Source organism: Equus asinus, chromosome 15 (assembly GCF_041296235.1).
Source record: "Equus asinus isolate D_3611 breed Donkey chromosome 15, EquAss-T2T_v2, whole genome shotgun sequence".
Classification (NCBI taxonomy): Eukaryota; Metazoa; Chordata; class Mammalia; order Perissodactyla; family Equidae; genus Equus; species Equus asinus.
Window position 1 is genome coordinate 11,128,546 of NC_091804.1, and position 22,009 is coordinate 11,150,554.

The window sequence follows — 22,009 nt, forward strand, 5'->3', positions numbered from 1 at the left end:
ATATCACAGATCTTGCTCTGGACTTCAAGATTTTTGAAGTTCAAAGCAGATGTGTGAGGAAGAAAAGACATCTGGTGAAGAGCACTTGCTTCACTGTGTGACTCTGTTTTCCTGCACTTTTCAGGGGATCGTCTGTTGAGCAGGTTGGCAGGTTTGATAATTAGTTAATGATGAGGAAATGAGCCACATATCTGAGGAACTCAATTTTGCCTCTCATTGCTTCTTTCTTCCCCACATGTCTGGCGAAGCCTTCAGAGTCCAAGATCACTGATCCCACAGTTGTGTCTCAACTCAAACACTTGTCTTCAGGCTTAATTAGGTCGAAGATATAAACACATGGGTGGTCTGAGATCCAGAGGGTTTAGTGTTGAGCAAGGCAGTTTTATTATCAGGGACTTTTGAAATTTTTGTTGGAAAAGTGCGTCAAAACTTTAAAAAATGCCTTTTTTAACATAGAATTTTAGGACTGGCCCAGTGGCACAGTGGTTAAGTTTGCACACTCCATTTTGGTGTCCTGGAGTTCACTGGTTTGGGCCCCGGTCGCAGACCTATGCGCTGCTTATCAAGCCATGCTGTGGCAGGCATCCCACATATAAAGTAGAATAAGATGGCCACGGATGTTAGCTCAGGGCCAGTCTTCCTCAGCAAAAAGAGGAGAATTGGCAGCAATGTTAGCTCAGGGCTAATCTTCCTCAAAAACAAATAAAAAACAACCATAGAATTTTGAAAGTATGTACTTGAAAGTGACAGAGTTTTGTATATATCTCTTTATGTCTGTGAATTTTTCTTTTTGTAACTTTTTATTTAAATAATTTCAAACTTGCAGAAAAGTTGCAAGAATAATTCAGGGGACACCCATGATTCCTTTACTAGATTCACCCATTGTTTTCATTTTCCCTTGTTTGTGTTTCTGTCCTCACTCCCTGTTTCCCTCCCTCTTCCCTTCACGTACACTCCTCCTCATACACACATACACAAACATGTACATTTTTTTTCTAAACTATTTGAGAGCAAGATGGAGATATCAAGCATCTTTACTCCTAACTCTTCAGTGGGTATTTCTTAAGAACAAGGCCATTCTTCTAAATAATCACAGTACAGTTATTAAAATCATAAAATTTAATATTGATACAGCACTGTTATCTATCCTTAGTGCCTTTTCAAATTCCTTCAATTGTCTCAACAATGTCCCTTATAACATCCCACGTCCCCCAGTCGAGGATCCAACCCAGGGTGATGCATTGCATTTAGTTGTCACATCTTCTTTGTTCTTTTGAATGGGAACAGTTTCCCTCCTTTCTCTGTATTTTTTGACTGACATTTTTGAAGAGTTCAAGCCAGTTGTTTAGTTGTTCCCGTATCAGATTTGTATGGTATTTCCTCGTGCAGTTCTGGTTTTGCATGTTCAGCAAGAACACTGCAGAAGTGGTGGTGAGTCCCAGAGTATTTTATTAGGAGGCACATAGTGTCGATTTATCCCTTAATTGGTAATGTTAGCTTCAATCATTTGATTAAAGTCCATCAGGTTTCTCCACGGTGAATTTACATTTCTCCCCTTTATATTTAATAAGAATTTTGTGGAGAGATTCTTTGAGACTATGAAAATAGTCTGTTCCTCTTCAAATTTTCATCTACTGTTTTAGCAACCATGATGGTTTTCTAGCTGTCTTTTCTATTTATTAGTTAGCATTCTGCTGCAAGGAAGAGCTTTCTCTTCTCCTCCATTTATTTATTATTTGTTTATTTGCATTAGTATGGGTTCTTATTTTGTTCAGTGGTAATAATTCTTTACAATCATTACTTGTTTTGATACTTAGAGTGACACAGATTTGGCCAGTTGATAAGTCTTCATCATTATTGCAACACTTCCTTACTTTCTGGCACAAGATATTCCAGATTCATTTTGAATTTTCTCTGCCTTAGCCCTGGAATCAACATTTCTCCAAGGATTCCTGGTCCCTTTCCATGGAGAATGGTATTTAGAAACCAAGACCTGGGGGAGAGGAGGGGTGTTTTAAAGGAAACTACGTTATGGAATATTACATTTACTAAATCATTGTATACTGTATGTATGAGTGTGTGTGTGCATGTGTGTGTGTTTAATGTTACAAGTTTCAAACAGAAGAGCATTTATTTTACATGTAATAATCAAACTTTTGACAAGAAAGAAATACATTTTTCATTTCACAGTAAATGGCATTACACAGTTTTGAGTACTAAATCATGTTGACATTTATGAAGGAGCAAATGGAAAGTAGGGAACTGAGTGTGTTAAATATAAAGCTATCTTTAACTGTTCTATTAAAAACCAAAGATTTATTTTCCATCTGTGATCTGAATGTGCCTATTTGTGTTCTCTTCCACGGCAGTGGAATTTCTGTGGAGCCACACGACGGAGAGCATGTGTGTTGGATATATGTCAGCCCAGGATGGGAAAGCCAAGGTAAGCGGGAAAAGTGGGGCATAACCTGAAAACCTTGCAGCCATTGCATGAACCTCTAAGCAGCTAAGCTGATATGATGGAAGTTTTTCAGCTTCTCTTGGGCATTAGCTCTGTGATCTGTATGAGAATCTGATTAAGAACAGTTAATGGCGGATCTTTTTTGCTTTTGATGATGGAGCAGGGGAGATTAGGAAAAAACTTTTTTTATCTTGTTGTTCTTTATCCATTGTGATTAACTAGAAAAGAGGAAACTGGAGATTGGGAAGAGAAAATGGGAGTGAAGCTGCTGAGCTGACAGGGCTGGGTGATTTTGCAAGGAATATTGGAATAGATAAAGGATATGGAGGCAAAGAAAGACGAGGGCCTGGACAGCGTCCTGCATGAATGAGGCCAGAGGTGGCTGATGTGCTTGCACCTGTGACCTAGCTCGCTCTCTGGTGTGTTCTGGCATACCTTGGCATGGTGTCCTCGTGGCAGAATCAAAGGTCTGTGCCCTATGTGCCACCTGTCTGTACCTCAGTGAGTCACAGCAATCACGGAGACGTCGGCATAGCACCTCGAGTTTTTTGGCTTCTCAGGACTCACAATGAGTAAGCCTAGCAGTAAGAAACATAATTTGTGGATTTTATTTTGTATTGGCCTCATGTTCTTGTTCATAAAATTTTTAGAAACATCTGTGGCATAAGATGTTTACTTGGCGTTAAAGTACCTCAGTTGGAAAGCTGTGAAGTTGGGCCACCTCTGTTTTAAAGGACATGACTTATTTTGCACATTTGGAAATATAAGTAAGGAAACTTCTGATATAAACTGTCTGATAAAGAATACATGTAAGAAAGAAGAGTTTATTGCTTATTTGTCCTATAACACCCCTCTGGACTGACCACTGTATATTATCCAGCAAGCCAGTAGCGTCACAGGGCTTCTATGAGTACAGCATACAAAAGCATTTTCTCAGACAAGGATTGGCTCACGTTTGTGAAAATATTACTGAGCTCCCCCTCCCCTTTGTCTCACCTCACCTAATAAAATATTTGGATTGTATTAGTAGACTTATTCAATAAGAGAATGCATAAAGATTGCTTTGTTTCCTAGTACACAGAGAAGGGAATTATAATTGCTCATTTTAAACGTGGTTTATGGGTTTAGAGCAGCACTGTCTAACAGTATTTTCTGTAATGATGGGCATGGCTTATATTTATATTTATGGTTTGTTGTCCAATAGTATAGCCACTAGCCACATGTGGCTATTGAGCACTTGAAATGTGGCTAATATGACCAAGGAACAAAATTTTAAATTTTATTTAGTTTAAATTTAAATAGCCACATGTGACTATTGGCTACTGTATTGAACAGCACATTAAAGAATGAGTGGAAAAATGGTTATTCAAATAAGTATTTTCAGAACATTCTTTTCTTCTGATGACAAAACAGTTCCCAAATATTAAATAAGCCCGATAAGCCATAAGAATCCTTGCACAGAATGCCTCGTAGCCATTTAATTTTCTCTCACTCCTTACTTGTTGACTCTGAGCTAAAATTACTTTTTAACAGAAGGACATGTGTGAGGGGGACTTCAGTACTGCAGCCAGTGTGGTACGGTACAGTCATGTTATTATGTCCCTTGTGCAGAAATGTTCTTGTTATCCCTGCTGGTGGCCTGTGGAAGACACCTTACTATTTAATGTGAAATATGAGTGGTAAAGAGAGTGGAGAGTCCTTTATTGAGCCCAAAGATGTTTGGCCTCCAGTTGCATTGCTTGACATCTGGTGGACATGGTTTTCATACTGCTGGTAAATTCTCCAGCTGGTGGTCTTGATTGGGCCAACAGATACAGCTGCTCCTCTTGCCTCACTTGTAAATTATGTTTTTGACCTTCGTTGCAGAGAGTTAATCCCCCTCCCTTTCTTCCTCCTTTGAGCCTGTGGCTGCAAATGCTTTTCAAAAAAAAAAGAAACCCACAAAACACAAAACATTAATGGTTTGGCTGCTGAATTCTATTGATCAAAAAAACCGTCTCTTCTGTTTTAAAGGGCTAGAATTTTATTGTATTGGAAATAAGACAAGTTATAGATGAGAAGCTGGGCTCAAAAGAGAAAGGGGCTAGAGAAACTTTTGTGCTCTTTTTAAGAGAGTAAGCCTTTGGTCTACCCTGGTTTCCTGACTTCTATAAAAGAATGGTTGAATTAGTGGCATACCTGTTCAGCTTGATGACTAGTTTGTGAAAAAACATGGTCTCACGTATGTTGAGACCCATGGTAACAAAATGAGAAAGGAGGCATCTTTAGAAACTAAAAAAGAAAGGTAACTTTTCTTTTAAATTTAAAAACTATTTCTAAAAAGTTTTTTTTTTTTTTAATTTGCCTTGCTTTCCAAAAATTTCCTTCTTTCTGCTTGTTACCAAACTCAGAAACTAAAACCACCTGGCCATTTGAACATTTTATATAAGTTAGCTATGTTTAATCCAAGTTAAGCCCTTGAATTAAAGTTTATCTCAAAATCATACTACTTAGAAAAGGCTGAATAATAATCAATGTCATTGTAACCAGAATCTATATATAATTTGAGTAAATAAAAGTAGATTCTTTTACAAGTTTCTTTTTTTTAATAGAACATTCTTGCAATTATATAATTTAATTTCTAAACCCTTCTGTAGCATAAGTTAAATAGATTTCTTTTTATTGAACTAATATTAGGGCATTGATACCAGTTGAGTTTAAAAATCAGCTTGCCCATATCCTAGCCAGATAGCAGTTAATGAACAGTTTTTAGTAAACACCCAATGTGCATGGACTACTGTAATAAAAACAGATGTTATACTTATTCAAGTATAATAAGTGAAACTTAGGTTTCTTTTACTATGTGGAGATCACTTTTTATAACAATAGTGGAAATACTGTTAGAAAAATTCACCTTTGAGGAGGAACAGGCTATTTTATGGTCTTAAAGTGTCTCCCCACAGATTTCCTATTAGTTGCAGGGAAAAATCGTAAGTATATAATGGAGAAACAAGGCAACAACTTGACCATTATAATTAATGTCACCAGTGAGGGACAGATGCACATCATGGACCTCTGGATGTGATAACCTGACAAAGACACAACATCACTTTTGTAGTATTCCATCTGGAAGTGCATAACCTGAATCTAATCACAAGGAAACACCAGACCAATCTAAAATGAGGAACATTCTATGAAGAAAGAAAAAAATGTCAATATCATAAAAGACAAAGGCTGTGGAAATTTTCCAGATTAAACAATACTAAAGAGTCGTAACAACTAAATGCAATAATTGATCCTAGACTGGATCCTATATGGGAGGGGATAAAATGCTGTAAATGCATTATTAGATCAATTTACAAAATTGGAATATGGATAGTAAAAAAGTGTTATATCATTGTTAAATTTATTTGTTATAACTGTACTGTGGTATGTAAGGAAATAGTCTTACTCTTAGCAAATACAAACTGAAGTATCTAGGGGTAAAGGGCCTTATATCTTAATATACATAATATCTTCTCAGTGGTTCAGAAAAAAATATTATGTGGATGAGTAGATTGATGGCTGGATAGAAAGACAGCAAATTACAAAGGAAATGGAGCAAAATGTGAACAATAGTTGAACCTGGGTAAAGAATATGTGACTGTCCCTTGAACTATTCTGTAATTTTGAAACTCTTTTCAAATAAAAAGTTTAAAAAATATCACTCTTGGATATTATGGCACGTGATTATTTCTTTGAACCTTGTAGTTGAAATGATGTAGTTCAAAAAAATATCACTTTTGGTTTATAACCAAGTTTGCATTGGGAGAATGATTACATTCCCACAAACTGTTGCCTTTTTTCATTTTGAGTTCCTGACTGGATTGACCAAAAGCTATTCAGATAATAATACCTCTTAAAAATATTATGCAAAATCTCTCTAAAGTAGTCAGTCTGTTGCTTTCCAGCTAGGGTCTGGATCTAGGAGAGGTTAGGCTTTTTCATTATCAAGGTATCAAAGTGCTGTGAGTTTAGGATGTCTTTTGGGATATTACCCAGCTTTTTGTTTTTATTTTTTCACTTACTCAATCTGTGATGTTCTTTTGCCTAGTGTGCCAAGCCCAATGTCGTAGTCTGACACATAGTAGTGAAACAAGACAGATACTGCCCATGCCATTATCTCCCTACTACTAGGGAGAGCACACGGCACTGGATGGTAACTCAATGATGTTTACATTTGGTTCTTAACATTCTTTCTTTTTTATGCTGTAAAGTTTTCCAAATAGGAAACCTTATGAGGTCATGCCAGGATTTCTATTCTTGGCACCTATGATTAGTTCTTTGGGCCTTGCAGTTGAAATGAACAAGTCTTAGAATGGGTGCGGCATCAGGAAATTGGAGCCTGGGTCCCCCTCCACTCTGCACACTGTGAGACTTGGTGTGATCACTCTGTCTCTCTGGATCTCAGAGCCCTCATCTGTAAAATGAGAATAAGAAAACCTTACGCTGCCTTAAGTCCTTCCTGGGATAAGTTATGATAGGAAGAGAGAAACAGTCTGTTTGAATACAGATAACTGGACCCCATTAAGTCTTTGATGTTTCTTCAAGTTTGCAAAATTTTAAATTCTACATTCCAGATTACATAAGCAGATATTTTACTATTTAATTTTCGCTAGAATTTTTGTGGTCTCAATGTCGTGTATACCATGTTTTGTTTTTATGAAGATAGTTTCTGGTACTTTTAAAAAATCTCAATACATGTCTGTTTAGAAGGGCTAGCATGGGGATGAGATTTTTGAGGGCTTTTTACTAGGCTTAACTTACCTCTCAAACAAAGCTGTGGGAAGAAGACTTAAGTATGAAACATGAAGTCCATGAGAGGGAGTTATCAAAAGAAGCCAGAGAGAGACTTCCACTTCCAATGAGGATAGAGAGACTATTGCTTCTCAATGAGAATGAGCTGGATAGACTACAAAATCATAGATTTAAAAAATCATCCAAAAAGCTGAATATGCTAGAAAAACCTAAATGAACTAAATTCCAGAAAGAGACATGCTCTTCCTAGGAGGGAAAAATCTCTGACGGCTTCATTCCTGGCAGAGCAGTAGGCAGAGAAGTAAAACTAAGATAGAAGAGTATAAAGAGAAACCAGCTAAACTGTTTTTTTCTTTTGAGGAAGGCTAGCCCTGACCTAACATCTGCTGCCAATCCTCCTCTTTTTGCTGAGGAAAACTGGCCCTGAGCTAACATCCGTGCCCATCTTCCTCTACTTTATATGTGGGACACCTGCCACAGCATGGCTTGACAAGTAGTGCGTAGGTCTGCACCCGGGATCTGAACTGGCAAACCTGGGGCCCCTGAAGTGGAACATGTGAACTTAACCACTGCACCACTGGGCTGGCCTCCAGGCAAACCTTTTTTAAAATTAATTTATTTATTTTTGGATGCACATCATAATATATTTCGAATTCTGTGTAGATTACATCATGTTCACCACCTGAAAACTAATTATAGTCCGTCACCTCACATGTGAGCCTAATCACCCCTTTTGCCCTCCCCCCTTCCCCCTTCCCCTATGGTAACCACCAATCCAATCTCCAGTGCTATGTGTTTGTTTGTTTGTTGTTTTTATCTTCTACTTATGAGTGAGATCATATGGTATTTGACTTTCTCCCTCTGACTTATTTCACTCAGCAAAATACCCTCAAGGTCCATCCATGTTGTCACAAATGGCTGGATTTCATCATTTCTTATGGCTGAGTAGTATTCCATCATGTATAAATACTACATCTTCTTTATCCATTTCCCTTGATGGGCACCTAGGTTGCTTCCAAGTCTTGGCTATTGTGTATAATGCTGCAATGAACGTAGGGGTGCAAGTATCTATGCCTTTGTGTTTTCAAGTTCTTTGGATAAATATCCAGCAGTGGGATAGCTGGATCATATGGTAGATCTATCCTTAATTTTCTGAGGATACTCCATACTGCTTTCCATAGTGGCTGCACCAGTTTGCACTCCCACCAGCAGTGAACAAGGGTTCCCTTCTCTCCACATCCTCTCTAACATTTGTTGTTTCCTGTCTTGTTAATTATAGCCATTCTGACCTGAGTGAGGTGATACCTCATTGTAGTTTTGATTTGCATTTCCCTGATAGCTAATGATGTTGAGCATCTTTTCATGTGCCTGTTGGCCATCCATATATCTTCTTTGGAGAAATCTCTGTTCAGATCTTTTGCCCATTTTTTTAATTGAATTGTTGGTTTTTTTGTTGTTGAGCTGTATGAGTTCTTGTATATTTTGGATATTAACCCTTATCTGATATATGGTTTGCAAATATCTTCTCACAATTGTTAGGTTGTCTTTTCGTTTTGTTGCTGGTTTCCTTTGCTGTGCAGAAGCTTTTTAGTTTGATATAGTCCCATTTGTTCATTTTTTTCTGTTGTTTCCCTTGCCGGGTCAGACATGGGACTTGAAAATATGCTGCTCAGACAAATATCAAAGAGCGTACTGTCTATGCTTTCTTCTAGAAGTTTCATGGTTTCGGGTCTTAGATTCAAGTCTTTAATCCATTTTGAGTTGATTTTTGTTCATGGTGTAAGAGAATGGTGTGCTTTCATTCTTTTGCATGTGGCTGTCCAGTTTTCCCAACACTATTTATTGAAGAGACTCTCCTTTCTCCATCGTATGCTCTTGGCTCCCTTGTCGAATATTAGCTGTCCATAAATGTGTGGGTTTACTTCTGGGCTCCCAATTCTATTCCATTGATCTACGTGTTTGTTTTTGTTCCAGTACCACGCTGTTTTGGTTACTATAGCTTTGTAGTATATTTTGAAATCAGGGAGTGTGATACCTCCAGCTTTGTTCTTTTTTCATAGGAATCCTTTGGCTATTCAGGGTCTTTTGTTGTTCCATTAAATTTTAGGATTCTTTGTTCTATTTCTGTGAAAAATGTTATTGGAATTTTAATAGGGATTGGGTTGAATCTATAGATTACTTTAGGAAGTATGCACATTTTAGTGATGTTACTTCTTCCAATCCAAGAGCACGGAATCTCTTTCCATTTCTTTGTGTCTTCTTCAATTTCTTTCAACAATGTTTTATAGTTTTCAATGTAGCCATCTTTCCCCTCTTTGGTTAAGTTTATCCTAGGTATTTTATTCTTTTTGTTGCAATTGTAAATGGGATCGTATTCTTAATTTCTCTTTCTCCTACTTCGTTGTTAGTATATAGAAAGGCAACCGATTTTTGTACGTTGATTTTGTATCCTGCGACTTGACTGTATTCCTTTATTGTTTCTAAAAGTTTTTAGTGGAATCTTTAGGGTTTTCTAGATATAAAATCATGTTGTCTGCAAGGAGTGACAGTTTCACTTCTTTTCCAGTGTGGATCCCTTTTATTTCTTTTTCTTGCCTGATTGCTCTGGCTAGGACTTCCAATACAATGTTAAATAGGAGTGGTGACAGTGGGCATCCTTGTCTGGTTCCTGTTCTTAGAGGAATAGCTTTCGGGTTTTTCCCATTGAGAATGTTATTTGCTGTGGGTTTGTCATATATGGCCTTTATTATGTTGAAGTATTTTTCTTCTATATGCATTTTATTTAGAGTTTTTATCATAAATGGATGCTGTATCTTGTCAAATCCTTTCTCTGCGTCTATTGAGATGATCATGTGATTTTTATTCTTCATTTTGTTAATGAGGTGTCTCACGTTGATAGATTTGTGGATGTTGAACCATCCCTGCATCCCTGGAATGAAATCCACTTGATCATGTTGTATGATCTTTTTAGTGTATTGTTGTATTCGATTTGCTAGTATTTTGTTGAGGATTTTTGCATCGATGTTGATATTGGCCTGTAATTTTCTTTTTTGTGTGTTGTCCTTGCCTGGTTTTGGTGTCAGGATAATGTTGGTTTCATAGAATGAGTTAGGAAGCCTCCCCTCCTCTTCAATGTTTTGGAAGAGTTTGAGAAGGATAGGTATTAAGTCTTGTTTGAATGTTTGGTAGAATTCACCAGGGAAGCCATCTGGTCCTGGACTTTTATTTTTTGGGAGGTTTTTGATTGCTGTTTCAAGCTCCTTACTGGTGATTGGTCTATTCAAATTTTCTACTTCTTCTTAGTCCAGTTTTGGAAGGTTGTAAGTTTCTAAGAATTTATCCGTTTCTGCTAGATTATCCAATTTGTTGGCGTATAGCTTTCCATAGTATTCTCTTATTATCTTTTGTATTTCTGAGGTGTCTATTGTAATCTCTCCTTTTTCGTTCCTGATTTTATTTATCTGAGCCTTCTCTCTTTTTTTCTTGGTGAGTCTAGCTAAGGGTTTGTCAATTTTGTTTATCTTTTCAAAGAACCAGCTCTTGGTTTCATTAATTTTTTCTATTGTTTTTTTTAGTCTCTATTTCATTTATTTCTGCTCTGCTTTTTATTATTTCCTTCCTTCTGCTGATTTTGGGCTTTGTTTGTTGTTCTTTGTCCAGTACCTTTAGATGCACTTTTAGATTTTTCTATTTGGGATTTTTCTTCTTTGTTGAGGTAGGCCTGAATTGCTATAAACTTCCCTCTTAGAACCACTTTTGCTGTATCCCACAGATTTTGGCATGTCGTGTTTTCATTTTCATTTGTCTCCAGGAATTTTTTGATTTCTTCTTTGACTTCTTCATTGACCCAATCATTGTTCAGTAGCATTTTGTTTAATCTCCACATTTTTGTGGCTTTTCTGGTTTTCTTCCTGTAGTTGATTTCTAGTTTAATACTTCTGTGGTCAGAAAAGATGCATGGTATTATTTCAGTCTTCTTAAATTTATTGAGACTTGTTTTGTGGCCTAATATGTGATCAATCCTGCAGACTGTTCCATGTGCATTTGAAAAGAACGTGTATTCCGTGGTTTTTGGATGGAATGTTCTGAATATATCTACTAAGTCCATCTGATCTAATGTGTCCTTTAAGGCCAGTGTTTCCTTATTGATCTTCTGTTTGGATGATCTATCCATTGGTGTAGGTGGAGTGTTAAAGTCCCCTGCTATTATTGTGTTACTTTCTCCTTTTATGTGTGTTAATAATTGCCTTATATATTTAGGTGCTCCTATGTTGGGTGCATAGATATTTACAAGTGTTATATTTTCTTGTTGGATTGTTCCCTTTATCATTATGTAGTGCCAGTTTTTATCTCTTGTTACAGTTTTTGTTTTAAAGTCTATTTTGTCTGATATAAGTATTGCTACCCCCGCTTTCTTTTCTTTGCCTTTTGCATGGAATATCTTTTTCCATCCTTTCACTTTCAGTTTGTGAGTGTCTTTAGGACTGAAGTGTGTCTCTTGTATGCAGCATATACATAGGTCTTGTTTTTTTAATCCAATTGGCCACCCTGTGGTATTTGATTGGAGCATTTAGTCCATTGACATTTAAAGTAGCTATTGATAAATAGAATTTATTGCCATTTTGTCCCTTTCTTTTTGTGGGTGTTTTAGTAGTTCTTCTCTGTTCCTTTCTTTTTCTCTTGCTCTCCTCCCTTGTGGTTTGATGGCTATCTTTAGTAATATATTTGATTTCTTTTGTCTTACTTTTTTTCTTGCTTGTTATAGGTTTCTGATTTGTGGTTACCATGAGGATCTTATTTAATATTCTATGCATATAACAGTCTATATTGAGTTGATAGACTCTTTAGCTTGACCTCTTTCTAAAAGCTCTACTTTTTCACTCCCCTCCTCCCACATTTTATGTTTTTCAAATCATATATAGTCTCTTGTTTGGTGTGTGTCTATCCATTACCCTCTTATCATTGAAATAGGTGATTTTAGTACATTTGTCTTTTTTTTTATTTAATTTATTTTTTTCTCCTTTTTCTCCCCAAAGCGCCCCGGTACATAGTTGTATATTCTTCGTTGTAGGTCCTTCTAGTTGTGGCATGTGGGACGCTGCTTCAGTGTGGTTTGATGAGCAGTGCCATGTCCATGCCCAGGATTCGAACCAATGAAACACTGGGCCACCTGCAGCAGAGTGCGCAAGCTTAACCACTTGGCCACAGGGCCAGCCGCAGTACATTTGTCTTTTAACCTTCGTATTATCTTCACAGGTAGTCGTTCTGCTACCTTTACTATATTTTTACCTTACAAGTGATTTTATTGCCTGGCTTTTTGTTATTGTTTTGTTTTTTTGATAATTTTTTTTAATCTCTATTTGTGGTCATTGCTTTCCCACTTAAATAAGTCCCTTCAGCATTTCTTGCAGAACTGATTTCTTGGTGATAAACTCTGTAATTTTTGCTTGTCTGGGAAGCTCTTTATCTCTCCTTCCATTCTGAATGACAACCTTGATGGATAGAGTATTCTTGGCTGTAGGTTTTTTCCTTTTAGCACTTTAAATATGTCGTGCCATTCTCTTCTCACCTGTAGGGTCTCGACTGAGAAGTCCACTGATAGCCTGATGGGCTTCCCTTTATATGTCACTTGTGGCCTTTCTCTTGCTGCTTTTAGGATTCTCTCTTTGTCTTTAATTTTGGACATTTTAATTATAATATGTCTTGGTGTGGGCCTCTTTGGGCTTATCTTGTTTGGAGCTCTCTATGCTTCCTGTACTTAGATGTCCGTTTCCTTCCTCAGGTTAGGAAAATTTTCATCTATTATCTCCACAAATAAATTTTCTGCCCCTTTGTCTCTGTCTTCTCCTTCTTGGACACCTATAATCCGAGTGTTAGCATGCTTAATATTGTCCCAAAGTTCCCTTAGACTGTTCTCATGCTGTCTAATTCTTTTTTTCTCTTTTCTGTTCTGCTTGGGTGATTTCCTCTAGTCTTTTGTCTAGCTCACTGATCTGTTCTTCTGCCTTCTCTACTCTTCTATTGAGTCCCTCTAGTGAATTTCTCACTTCCAGTATTGTATTCTTCATTTCTGATTGGTTTTTCTTATATCTTCCAGTTCTTTGCTGATGTGCTCACTGTGTTCATCCAGTCTTCTCCCCAAATCTGTGAGCATCCTCATGATATTTTGTTTGAATTCTTTGTTGAGTAGGTCACTTGTTTCTGTTTCATTTAGTCCTTTTTCTGGGGTTTTATACTGTTCCTTTGCTTGGAAAGTATCCCTTTGTCTCCTCATTATGCCTCTTTCTCTGTGCTTATTTCTCTGTATTAGGTGAGTCGGCTATGTCTCCTGATCTTGGAGAAGTGGCCTTATGTATAAGAAGTCTTATGAGGCCCAGCAGCATGCTTCCCTCTCATCACCAGTCCATAAGAACCAGGAGTGACCCCTTTGTGGGCTACTTGTGTCCTTCTGCTATGGCAGGGTTGCTCCCGCTGCAGGTACCCAGGGAGTCTAGTCTTTCCTTCCCTGGCCAGCTGTTTGTAAATTCAGTTTGGGGAGCCTCAGAACTGTTGGCTACAAAGTCTATCAGTACTCTCCTATTGCAATTGTCCTCTTAATTGGGTTGGTACCCAGTGTAGCTGGTTGCTAGGCTCAGGGGCTTACGGTTGTGGTAGGCCTCAGGCCTACAAGGCTGTTGTCAGATGTCTTAGGAGTGCAGCTGAGGGGGTCTGGCCCTTGGCCTGGGGGCACTCAGTTGTTTCAGGCTTTGGAAGGTGGGGCTGATCCTTTTTATGGCTATTTGTGAAGCACAGATCTTCCGCCACTGATTAGCCCCACCCTCCCACAGGACCACATACACCATCCACACAGTCCTGGCCCATGCACACTTCTCAACCTCATGGAGCATACCCCAACACCACCCTGCAGAGGCCCCCACCTCTCCACCAATGCCCCCCACAGTTCACCTGGTCCTCACACAGGCCCTGCCCCACAGAGGCAGACACCCTTGCCTGCCTGTAGAGGATCAAGGCACCCAGTCAATGCAGGCTGAAAAGTAGCCTGAGGGCTTGCTGTCAGGTGGGCCCAGTCCCTAGGGAGGGTTGCCTGCCCTGGCTGAACTGGATTAAATCTGTGTTCTAGTGGGCGTGGCAGACCCCTGGGCTAACAGGCCAAGGGATGAACCTCAATGGCTCCCACCAGGGTCGTGGCAGCACACCTGGACCAGCTCAGAACAATGGCCCCCACCAATGTCTCAGTCTCCAGACAGGTCCCTCCTCTCACAAGATGCCCCCAGAGCCCACCAGGTGAGCCTAGTTTCACCAGAGGACTGTCAGCCTTCTCTCTGGTGATTTTATGTTGCTGTAATGAGTGAGCTTGTGCGTGGGTGCTTTAAGACCTGGATTTTTATGGCTTTCCACCGATAGCTTTTCTGGAGGTATCCTCACTGCAGTTAATAGCCAGCAAAACCACACAGTAAGACCCCATCTCAGTTGGGCTGAGTCTGAAGTATGCTTATAGCAGTATCGCCCCCACTCCGGACCTCACTCCTCCAGGAAGGGCTGTATGCCTTAGGGTGTCTCCCGCCTGGCCAGCTGAGAAGCTCCACTCCTCCCAAAGGTGACTTTTTTCCTCTCCGGCAGGAATTTTTGCCTCCTCCAGGCAAACTTTTAATGAATTATTTAGCCACATATGAGCTGGTGTGACAGATTAAAATCCTGAGAACCCCCAGTCACAGAGTGAGTCTTGCACCCACCACAAGTTCTTCCCTACAAAGCCTTCACCAAGTGAGTACACCAAAGGCTTGGAGCAGAGCAAAGAACTGAGAATGATTCAGCATAGTGCATAGGATTTTCACCAAGTGCATGGCAATGGCACAAGAAAGACTAGAAGCAAAACAAGAGAGCTGAGAGACAGATGTATAGGTATAGTGGATCAAGTGCATGGCAGTTGCAACAGAAGGCTGGGATAAAGAAAAGAAATGAGAAGAAACCTCCCTCACATCCCAAGGTGTACGGGACCTCCATCAAGGCTAGGCAGCATCCTACTGAAGGCTAGTACCAGGGCAACAGGCTGAAGAAATATGCCCTGGCACAGAGAGCTAGGGGAGGTTATCAAGAGAAAAGAGAACACCTAAGCAACCCGGAAAGCTGGTGGCTGGACTATAAACAAAGAGAAATCTGCCATAGTTAGAATGCTGGTAGCTGGATTATAAGACATAGAGAAGTCTTCAGAGTCTCACCAGGGCTCAGATCCCAGACCTTGCTTAAGGGAAATTACTGATCCAGACCTCACAATATTAGCCAGTAGTGAACTGAATCTAAAACTACCACAAAGCCCCGCTCAACTGGACGTTAGATTGACTGAGTCCTAACCTGGTGGAAGGAGTGTTCCATTTTCTTAGGGTAAATATTATTTATTTTAAATATAATTTACTATTCTTTTACATGCAGTTTCTGTCATATAGTAAAAATTATGAGTCCTGTGAAGAAACAAGAAGATGTGATTTGTACTTAAGAGAAAAATTAGTTAATAGATGCTTACCCACAGATGATCCAGATGTTGGAATTAGCAGAGAAGGACAATAAAATAATTATGATAACTATAAAAAGAGATGACAAGATGGAAATGGCATAACTGAAACATACAGTATCAGAAACAAAGAATTTATTTGATGGGCTTAACAGGAGACTGGGTGGAAAATATGATTAGTGAACTTGAGAACCCATCAATACAAATTATCCAGACTGAAACACAAAGAGGAAGATGAATTTAAGAAATTAAAGAGAGTGTCTGTTACCTGTGGAACTATGACAAATGGTCTAAAATATGTGCATTTGGAGTTATATCACTGTAATGTTCTTGTAGCCAGCTCTAGTTGCCTGTGGTTAAGATTCAGCGCTTTCACTTCTGCGGCCTGGATTCGTTTCAGGGAACCACCCCACCCATCTGTCAGTCTGTCCATTGTGATACTGTGGCAACTGTGTGTTGCTGTGATGCTGAAAGCTGTCACTAGTATTTCAAATACCAGCAGGGTCACCCATGGCAGACAGCTTTCATCAGAGCCTCCAGACTAAGACAGACTAGGAAGAAGGACCTGCCCACCCACTTCTGAAAAAATTGGCCATGAAAACCCTGTGAATAGCAGCAGAGCATTGTCTGATATAGGACTGGAAGGCGAGAGGATGGTGCAGAAAGACTAGGCAGGGTTCCTTTCTGCTGCACACAGGGGCGCTAGGAGTCAGAATCAACTAACAATAACAACAACAAAGGTTCTTACATTGTTTATGAGATAGTATGTTAGTATTTGAATGTAGTTTGTGAAAGTTAAGGATGCTTTTTTAATCTCTAGAGTGACAAATTTAAATGTAACAAAAATGTTATAACTAAAAAAAATCAGTACAAGACATAAAAGGAAATACTACAAAATACTCAATTAACCAAAAAGTAAGTAGGAAAAGAGGAAGAGAAAAACAAAGAACATATGAGACAAATAGAAAACAAATATAAAAAGACTCAAACTCAACCATATCAATAATTACATTAAGTATGAATAAACTAAATATTCTATTTAAAAGGCACAGATTCTCAGACTGAAAAAAACCCCAGAAGATCCAACTATATATCGTTCATAAGAAATGCACATTAAATGTAAAGACTCAGACAAAATTGGTAGTAAGGTATTGAAAAATATTTAGCATACAAATACTAAGCATAAGAAAGCTAATGTGGCTATATTAATGTCAGACATAGGAAACATTATGAGATAAAGCAGGACATTTTATAATGGTACTATTATCAATTCATCAAGAAGACATAAAAATTCTAAATGTATATGTACCTAGTAACATGAAGCAAAAATTGAGAGAACTTTTGCACTTCAAAGGACACTTTCAAGGAAGTGAAAAGACAATCTAAAGAATAGGAAAAAATATTTGCAAATCTTATGTTTGGTAAGGGATTTGTATCCAAAATATATAAAGAACTCATAACTCAACAATAAAAAGACAAAAAATAGACAAGGGATTTGAATAGACATTTCTGCAAAGAAGATATAAAAATAGCCAATAGTACATGAAAAGATGCTTATCAGTAGTCATTAGGAAAATGCAAATCAAAACCACAATTAGATGCCACTTCACATCCACCAAGATGACTATAATCAAAAAGATGAACAATAGCAAGTGTTAACAATATATGTAACATTCATATATTGCTGGTGGGAGTATAAAATGGTATAGCTACTTTGAAAAACAGTTTGGTAGTTCCTTAAAAAATTAAACCTAGAGTTACTGTATGACCCAGCAATTCCACTACTAGGTATATACCCAAGATAATTGAAAAGATATATTCACAAAAAAACGTGTACACAGGAATTTATAGCTGTGTTATTCCTAATAGCTAAAAAAGTGGAAACAACTGAAATGCCCATCAACTGATGAATAGATAAACAAAATGTGAGATATTCATATAATGGAATATTATTCAGCCATGAAAGGAAACAAAGTGCTGATACATACTACAGCTTGGATAAACCTTGAAAACATTATGCTGAGTGAGAGACGCCAAACATAAAAAGTCTGTATATTATATGATTCCATTTATATGAAATGTCCAGAATAGACAAATCCATTGAGACACAATGTAGATTAACGGTTGCCAGGGGCTGGTGGGAGGAGAGTTTGGGGCATGAGTACTAATGAATGCAGAGTTTCTTATCAAGGTGATGAAAATGTTCTGGAATCAGAGTTGCGCAACTTTGAGAATATACTAAAAGTACTAAATTGAACACTTATTTAAACGGTGAATTTTATGGTATATGAATTGTGTCTCAATAAATTTGTTAAAAATATCAGGGCTGGCCCCATGGAATAGTGGTTAAGTTTGGGGCACTCCACTTTGGTGGCTCAGATTTGCAGGTTCAGATCCTGGGTGTGGACCTATGCCGTTTGTCAACCATGCTGTGGCAGCAACTCACGTATAAAGTAGAGGATGATTGGCACAGATGTTAACTCAGGGCTAATCTTCCTCAGCAAAAAAATATATATATATCAACCAATGGAGGAAAACCATATGATCATCTTGATGTCATATGCTCATCTTACCTTCCATTCATGATAAAAACCTTGACATATCAGAAATCTGATAAATACCTCAATCTGATAAAAGGCATCTACCAAAATCCTGCAGTCAAAATCATACTAATTGGTGAAATGCTGAACACTTTCTTTTCTTTCTAACATTGAGAACAGGCAAAGTGGAGGTCCACTCTCATTGCTTCTCTTCAGTATTTTATTGGCATTACTAAAAGTACAATAAATCAAGTAGAATAAATAAAAGACAAAAGTTGGAAAAGAAGTAAGAACTGTAGTTATTCTCAAATGACATGGAATGAATCTAACAAATGATGTGCAAGACCTGTCCTCTGAAAACTACAAAACTTTGCTGAAATAAATAAAAGAAAACCTAAATAAATGGAGAAATGTGCCATGTTCATGGATCCGAAGACTTAATAATACCAAGATAGGCATTCTTTCCAAATTCATCTGTAGGTTTGAAACAATCCCAAGCAAAATTCCAGCAGGTATTTTTATAAGAAATTGACAGAATTCCTATGGAAATGCAAAGGACCAGACACTGCAAAATTTATCAAAACATTGCCTCAGAAATACAGATAGAAACTTGTGTCTCAAGAAGAAATTGAATGTATCTAATGTGGAGGTCCAGAGTAGTCACTGGCAATGTGGCTGTTGTTTGTCATCAGATAAAAGAATTGTCTTTACGATAAGGGACTTCCAAAATAACAAACGAGAAAGTATACATTCAACAACTTTAATAGAATAGTCTAGAAGAAAATGAAAGAAAATTTAAATGGAAACTTGTATCTTCTAATTTATGTATCTTGGTCAGCTTCTTAACAGGCTTACCTAATTGTTTATGTGCTTTATACTTATTAAAGTATATATTTTAAAATGTTAGCCTATTAATTTACTCTTGATTATCCAGTATTACCAATGTTGAACTATTAAAAGCACACAACGTCTAGTAAACTATCATAGCTTTCCCATAATTTCAATTTTCTTTTAGTCTGTTTAGAGATGGAAAGAATTTTATTAGGCAGAATTGCTGCTTTACGGAAGTGATTTTTCTGAAATTGAATGAGGATCAGTGAAATAATTACCCCATTATTTGTTCTTAATCCTCTAACACTTTTCATTCACAAGGTTATTAGAATATACCTGGCTAAGTAAGTGTATCCTCTCTAAAAGATAACAGTGTAACCAACAGAAGGCAGATGACTCTGACATACTGAGTCTGGGAGATAAGAGAAAAAATTGTTTGTAACCTATATTCAGAAAAATAGTCAAAGATTATAAAATGGGAAATAAATTCAGAGGTCTAAATTCAAAGCATAGAAATAAATGAGTAGAAATTACAATTTATTATGTTTTAAAGGGTATTAAAAAGTCTTGTTCTTTGGTCTGTTTTACCACTTTGGTTGTGATTATGTATGCAAATCTTGGTGACCATTAACATTTTCAAACTTAAAGTCTAAAAGCCTCAAAAAATCTACCTAGGGATCGGCCCGGTGGTGCAACAGTTAAGTGCGCACATTCTGCTTCAGCAGCCCGGGGTTCGCCAGTTCGGATCCTGGGTAGGGACATGGCACCACTTGGCAAGCCATGCTGTGGTAGGCGTCCCACGTATAAAGTAGAGGAAGATGGGCACGGATGTTAGCTCAGGGCCAGTCTTCCTCAGCAAAAAGAGGAGGATTGGCAGCAGTTAGCTCAGGGCTGATCTTCCTCAAAAAAAGAAAAAAGTCTTCAAACCTTATGCATTAACATCTATGCATTTTATTGTATCTAAATCAAACCTCTATTTTTTAAAAGTCTTTGAGCAGATCTTAACAAGATCATCTATAAAGAGGCAGTGTGGTGTGATGCTTAAGAGGATGGGCTTTGGAGTTAGCCAGACTTGGATTTCGAGCCTGGAGCCTCTGCTTTATAACCTGGGGCAGGTTATAACTCTTACCCTTGGTTTCCTTATCTTTAAAGTGAGAATACTACTGAAGCTTTCATAACATTTCATAACATCATAACATTCTGAATATTAATTGAATAATATAACTGAAGCGCATGTAATAGAGCAACATAAATTATGATGGGTGGTGGTGGTGGCAGTAGTGGAAGGAAGAAGTGGTGGTAGAAGTCGTAGAGAATCTCTCAGGGCCATCACATCACGCAGCTCCACAGCCTCATTTACACTGTAATTGTGCTCCCGAAGGTGCCGTTTACATTGCCTATGATAAGAGCTATACCTCCTAGATTTTTACCCTGTTGCTCTGGTGGAGATGGTAGTGGTTATTACATTTTGACAAAACATACCTCTAACTTGTAAATATAAACCAATTGGCAAGTGAATTTAGAGATCCCAGAAGAACAAAAAATTGTTTAAAGCTGCAAGAATAGACACACACACCCCAACCCTGCAATTCAAGCCAATATGGTGGTCATGGAGCCCTTTCAGAAAGCTGTCTGACTAGGTGTCTACCAGCTTGACAGTTTCACAAACTTAGGTTTTTTATGAAATCTAAGATTTGCCTACAGCTTTTCTGTTAAGCTCACCTAACTGAATAATTTTTCTTTTAAAAGTAAGAGAGGAAAATATTGCTTACTAGCTACTGTTGAATTTTCCTTAGGTGAACCTTGAACATGCAAGCAGTCTTCTTGGATTCCACTGAGCACTAGACAGTGGAACACCTACAGGTATATTGACCATGAAGTCCTTAAAAGAGTTCCATGATAGTGGCCAGTGGCATTCAGTCACTGGATGGATTTATTGGACCATATGGATTTATTAGACCATATTTTAGATTTATGAAGAACCACCTAGATACAAATTGGCTTTAATATAAACCAAATTTTAACTGCTTTTGATAATCTGGTCCCCATATTACGCAACAGCTGAAGAAGTCTGACCCCTGGCGGGAAGCCAGCTGCCTCAGGATCGTAGGTTATGCACCACCAGTAAGCTATGTACCAAGAAAACATCCCAGACAGCGAAATTTGGCAAGGGCACATATGGAACAAAGAACAAGTGGCTACTAAGTGATTTTACTTGTACCTTTTATGTTTGCCCAGAATTTCAAATAGAGAAAATTGCATTTCTTTTCCATGCTCTTAGGACTGCCAGGACGGTGCTGTTGGGTCTATTTAGAAAGTCCTGGAGACAGACAGAGAAAGATTGTACAAGACTGAATATGTGAAAAACAAACTTTAAAACAGAAGTTTCCTCAGCCTCAAGTTTATTTCTAAAAGTAGTTGGTAATTTTATTTTTGCCTTATTAGTCTTACACCATCGTTTCTTCCAAATGATTCATTTGACATTGCTCCAAAGCAATAAATAGAATAAACACGGAGAGGGAGTTCACCATGTGGGCAAGAGCATAAATCTTCTCAGAGGAATTAACTCTATTTATCCAAATAAATCTCATTTTTATCATGATGTAGGGTTAGATATTTGCAAAGATAAATATGTCTATTACCTGAACTTGTAGACACTCCATGTTAGTTGAAATGAGGTAAATAAGCCCTTTGTTTTTTGCTATAGCAACATGGGAAATATGAAAACATTAATTTGTCTACCTCTACATACTTACATAGTCATCAATCTGTGTAGTTCACGTCAAGTATAAACTTAACATTTGTGTGTCATCATATTACCTGTTAGTACACAACGTTTTAGGCAAGTATATACCTTCCCAAAGCAGACACATGCCTGCTGTTTGCCCACAG

General features: G+C 37.9%; 1 protein-coding gene across 11 annotated transcripts in view; it reads left to right on the top strand.

Moving 5' to 3' along the window:
* The window catches only part of TASP1 (taspase 1), a 310,101-nt gene that overhangs the window by 210,743 nt on the left and 77,349 nt on the right, over positions 1–22,009 (top strand). For 6 of the 11 annotated variants that reach the window (XR_011494551.1, XR_011494552.1, XM_070485553.1 and 3 more), the window contains one exon: positions 2,370–2,443. Coding sequence is in view for 9 of the 11 variants with exons in the window: in XM_070485553.1 (XP_070341654.1) it covers positions 2,370–2,443 (74 nt within the window). In the remaining 2 variants the exon portion in view is untranslated. Of the gene's footprint in view, positions 1–2,369; positions 2,444–2,683; positions 22,000–22,009 lie in introns of those variants that run through there. The other 5 variants (XM_070485550.1, XM_044747862.2, XM_044747861.2 and 2 more) reach the window with 3 other exon arrangements.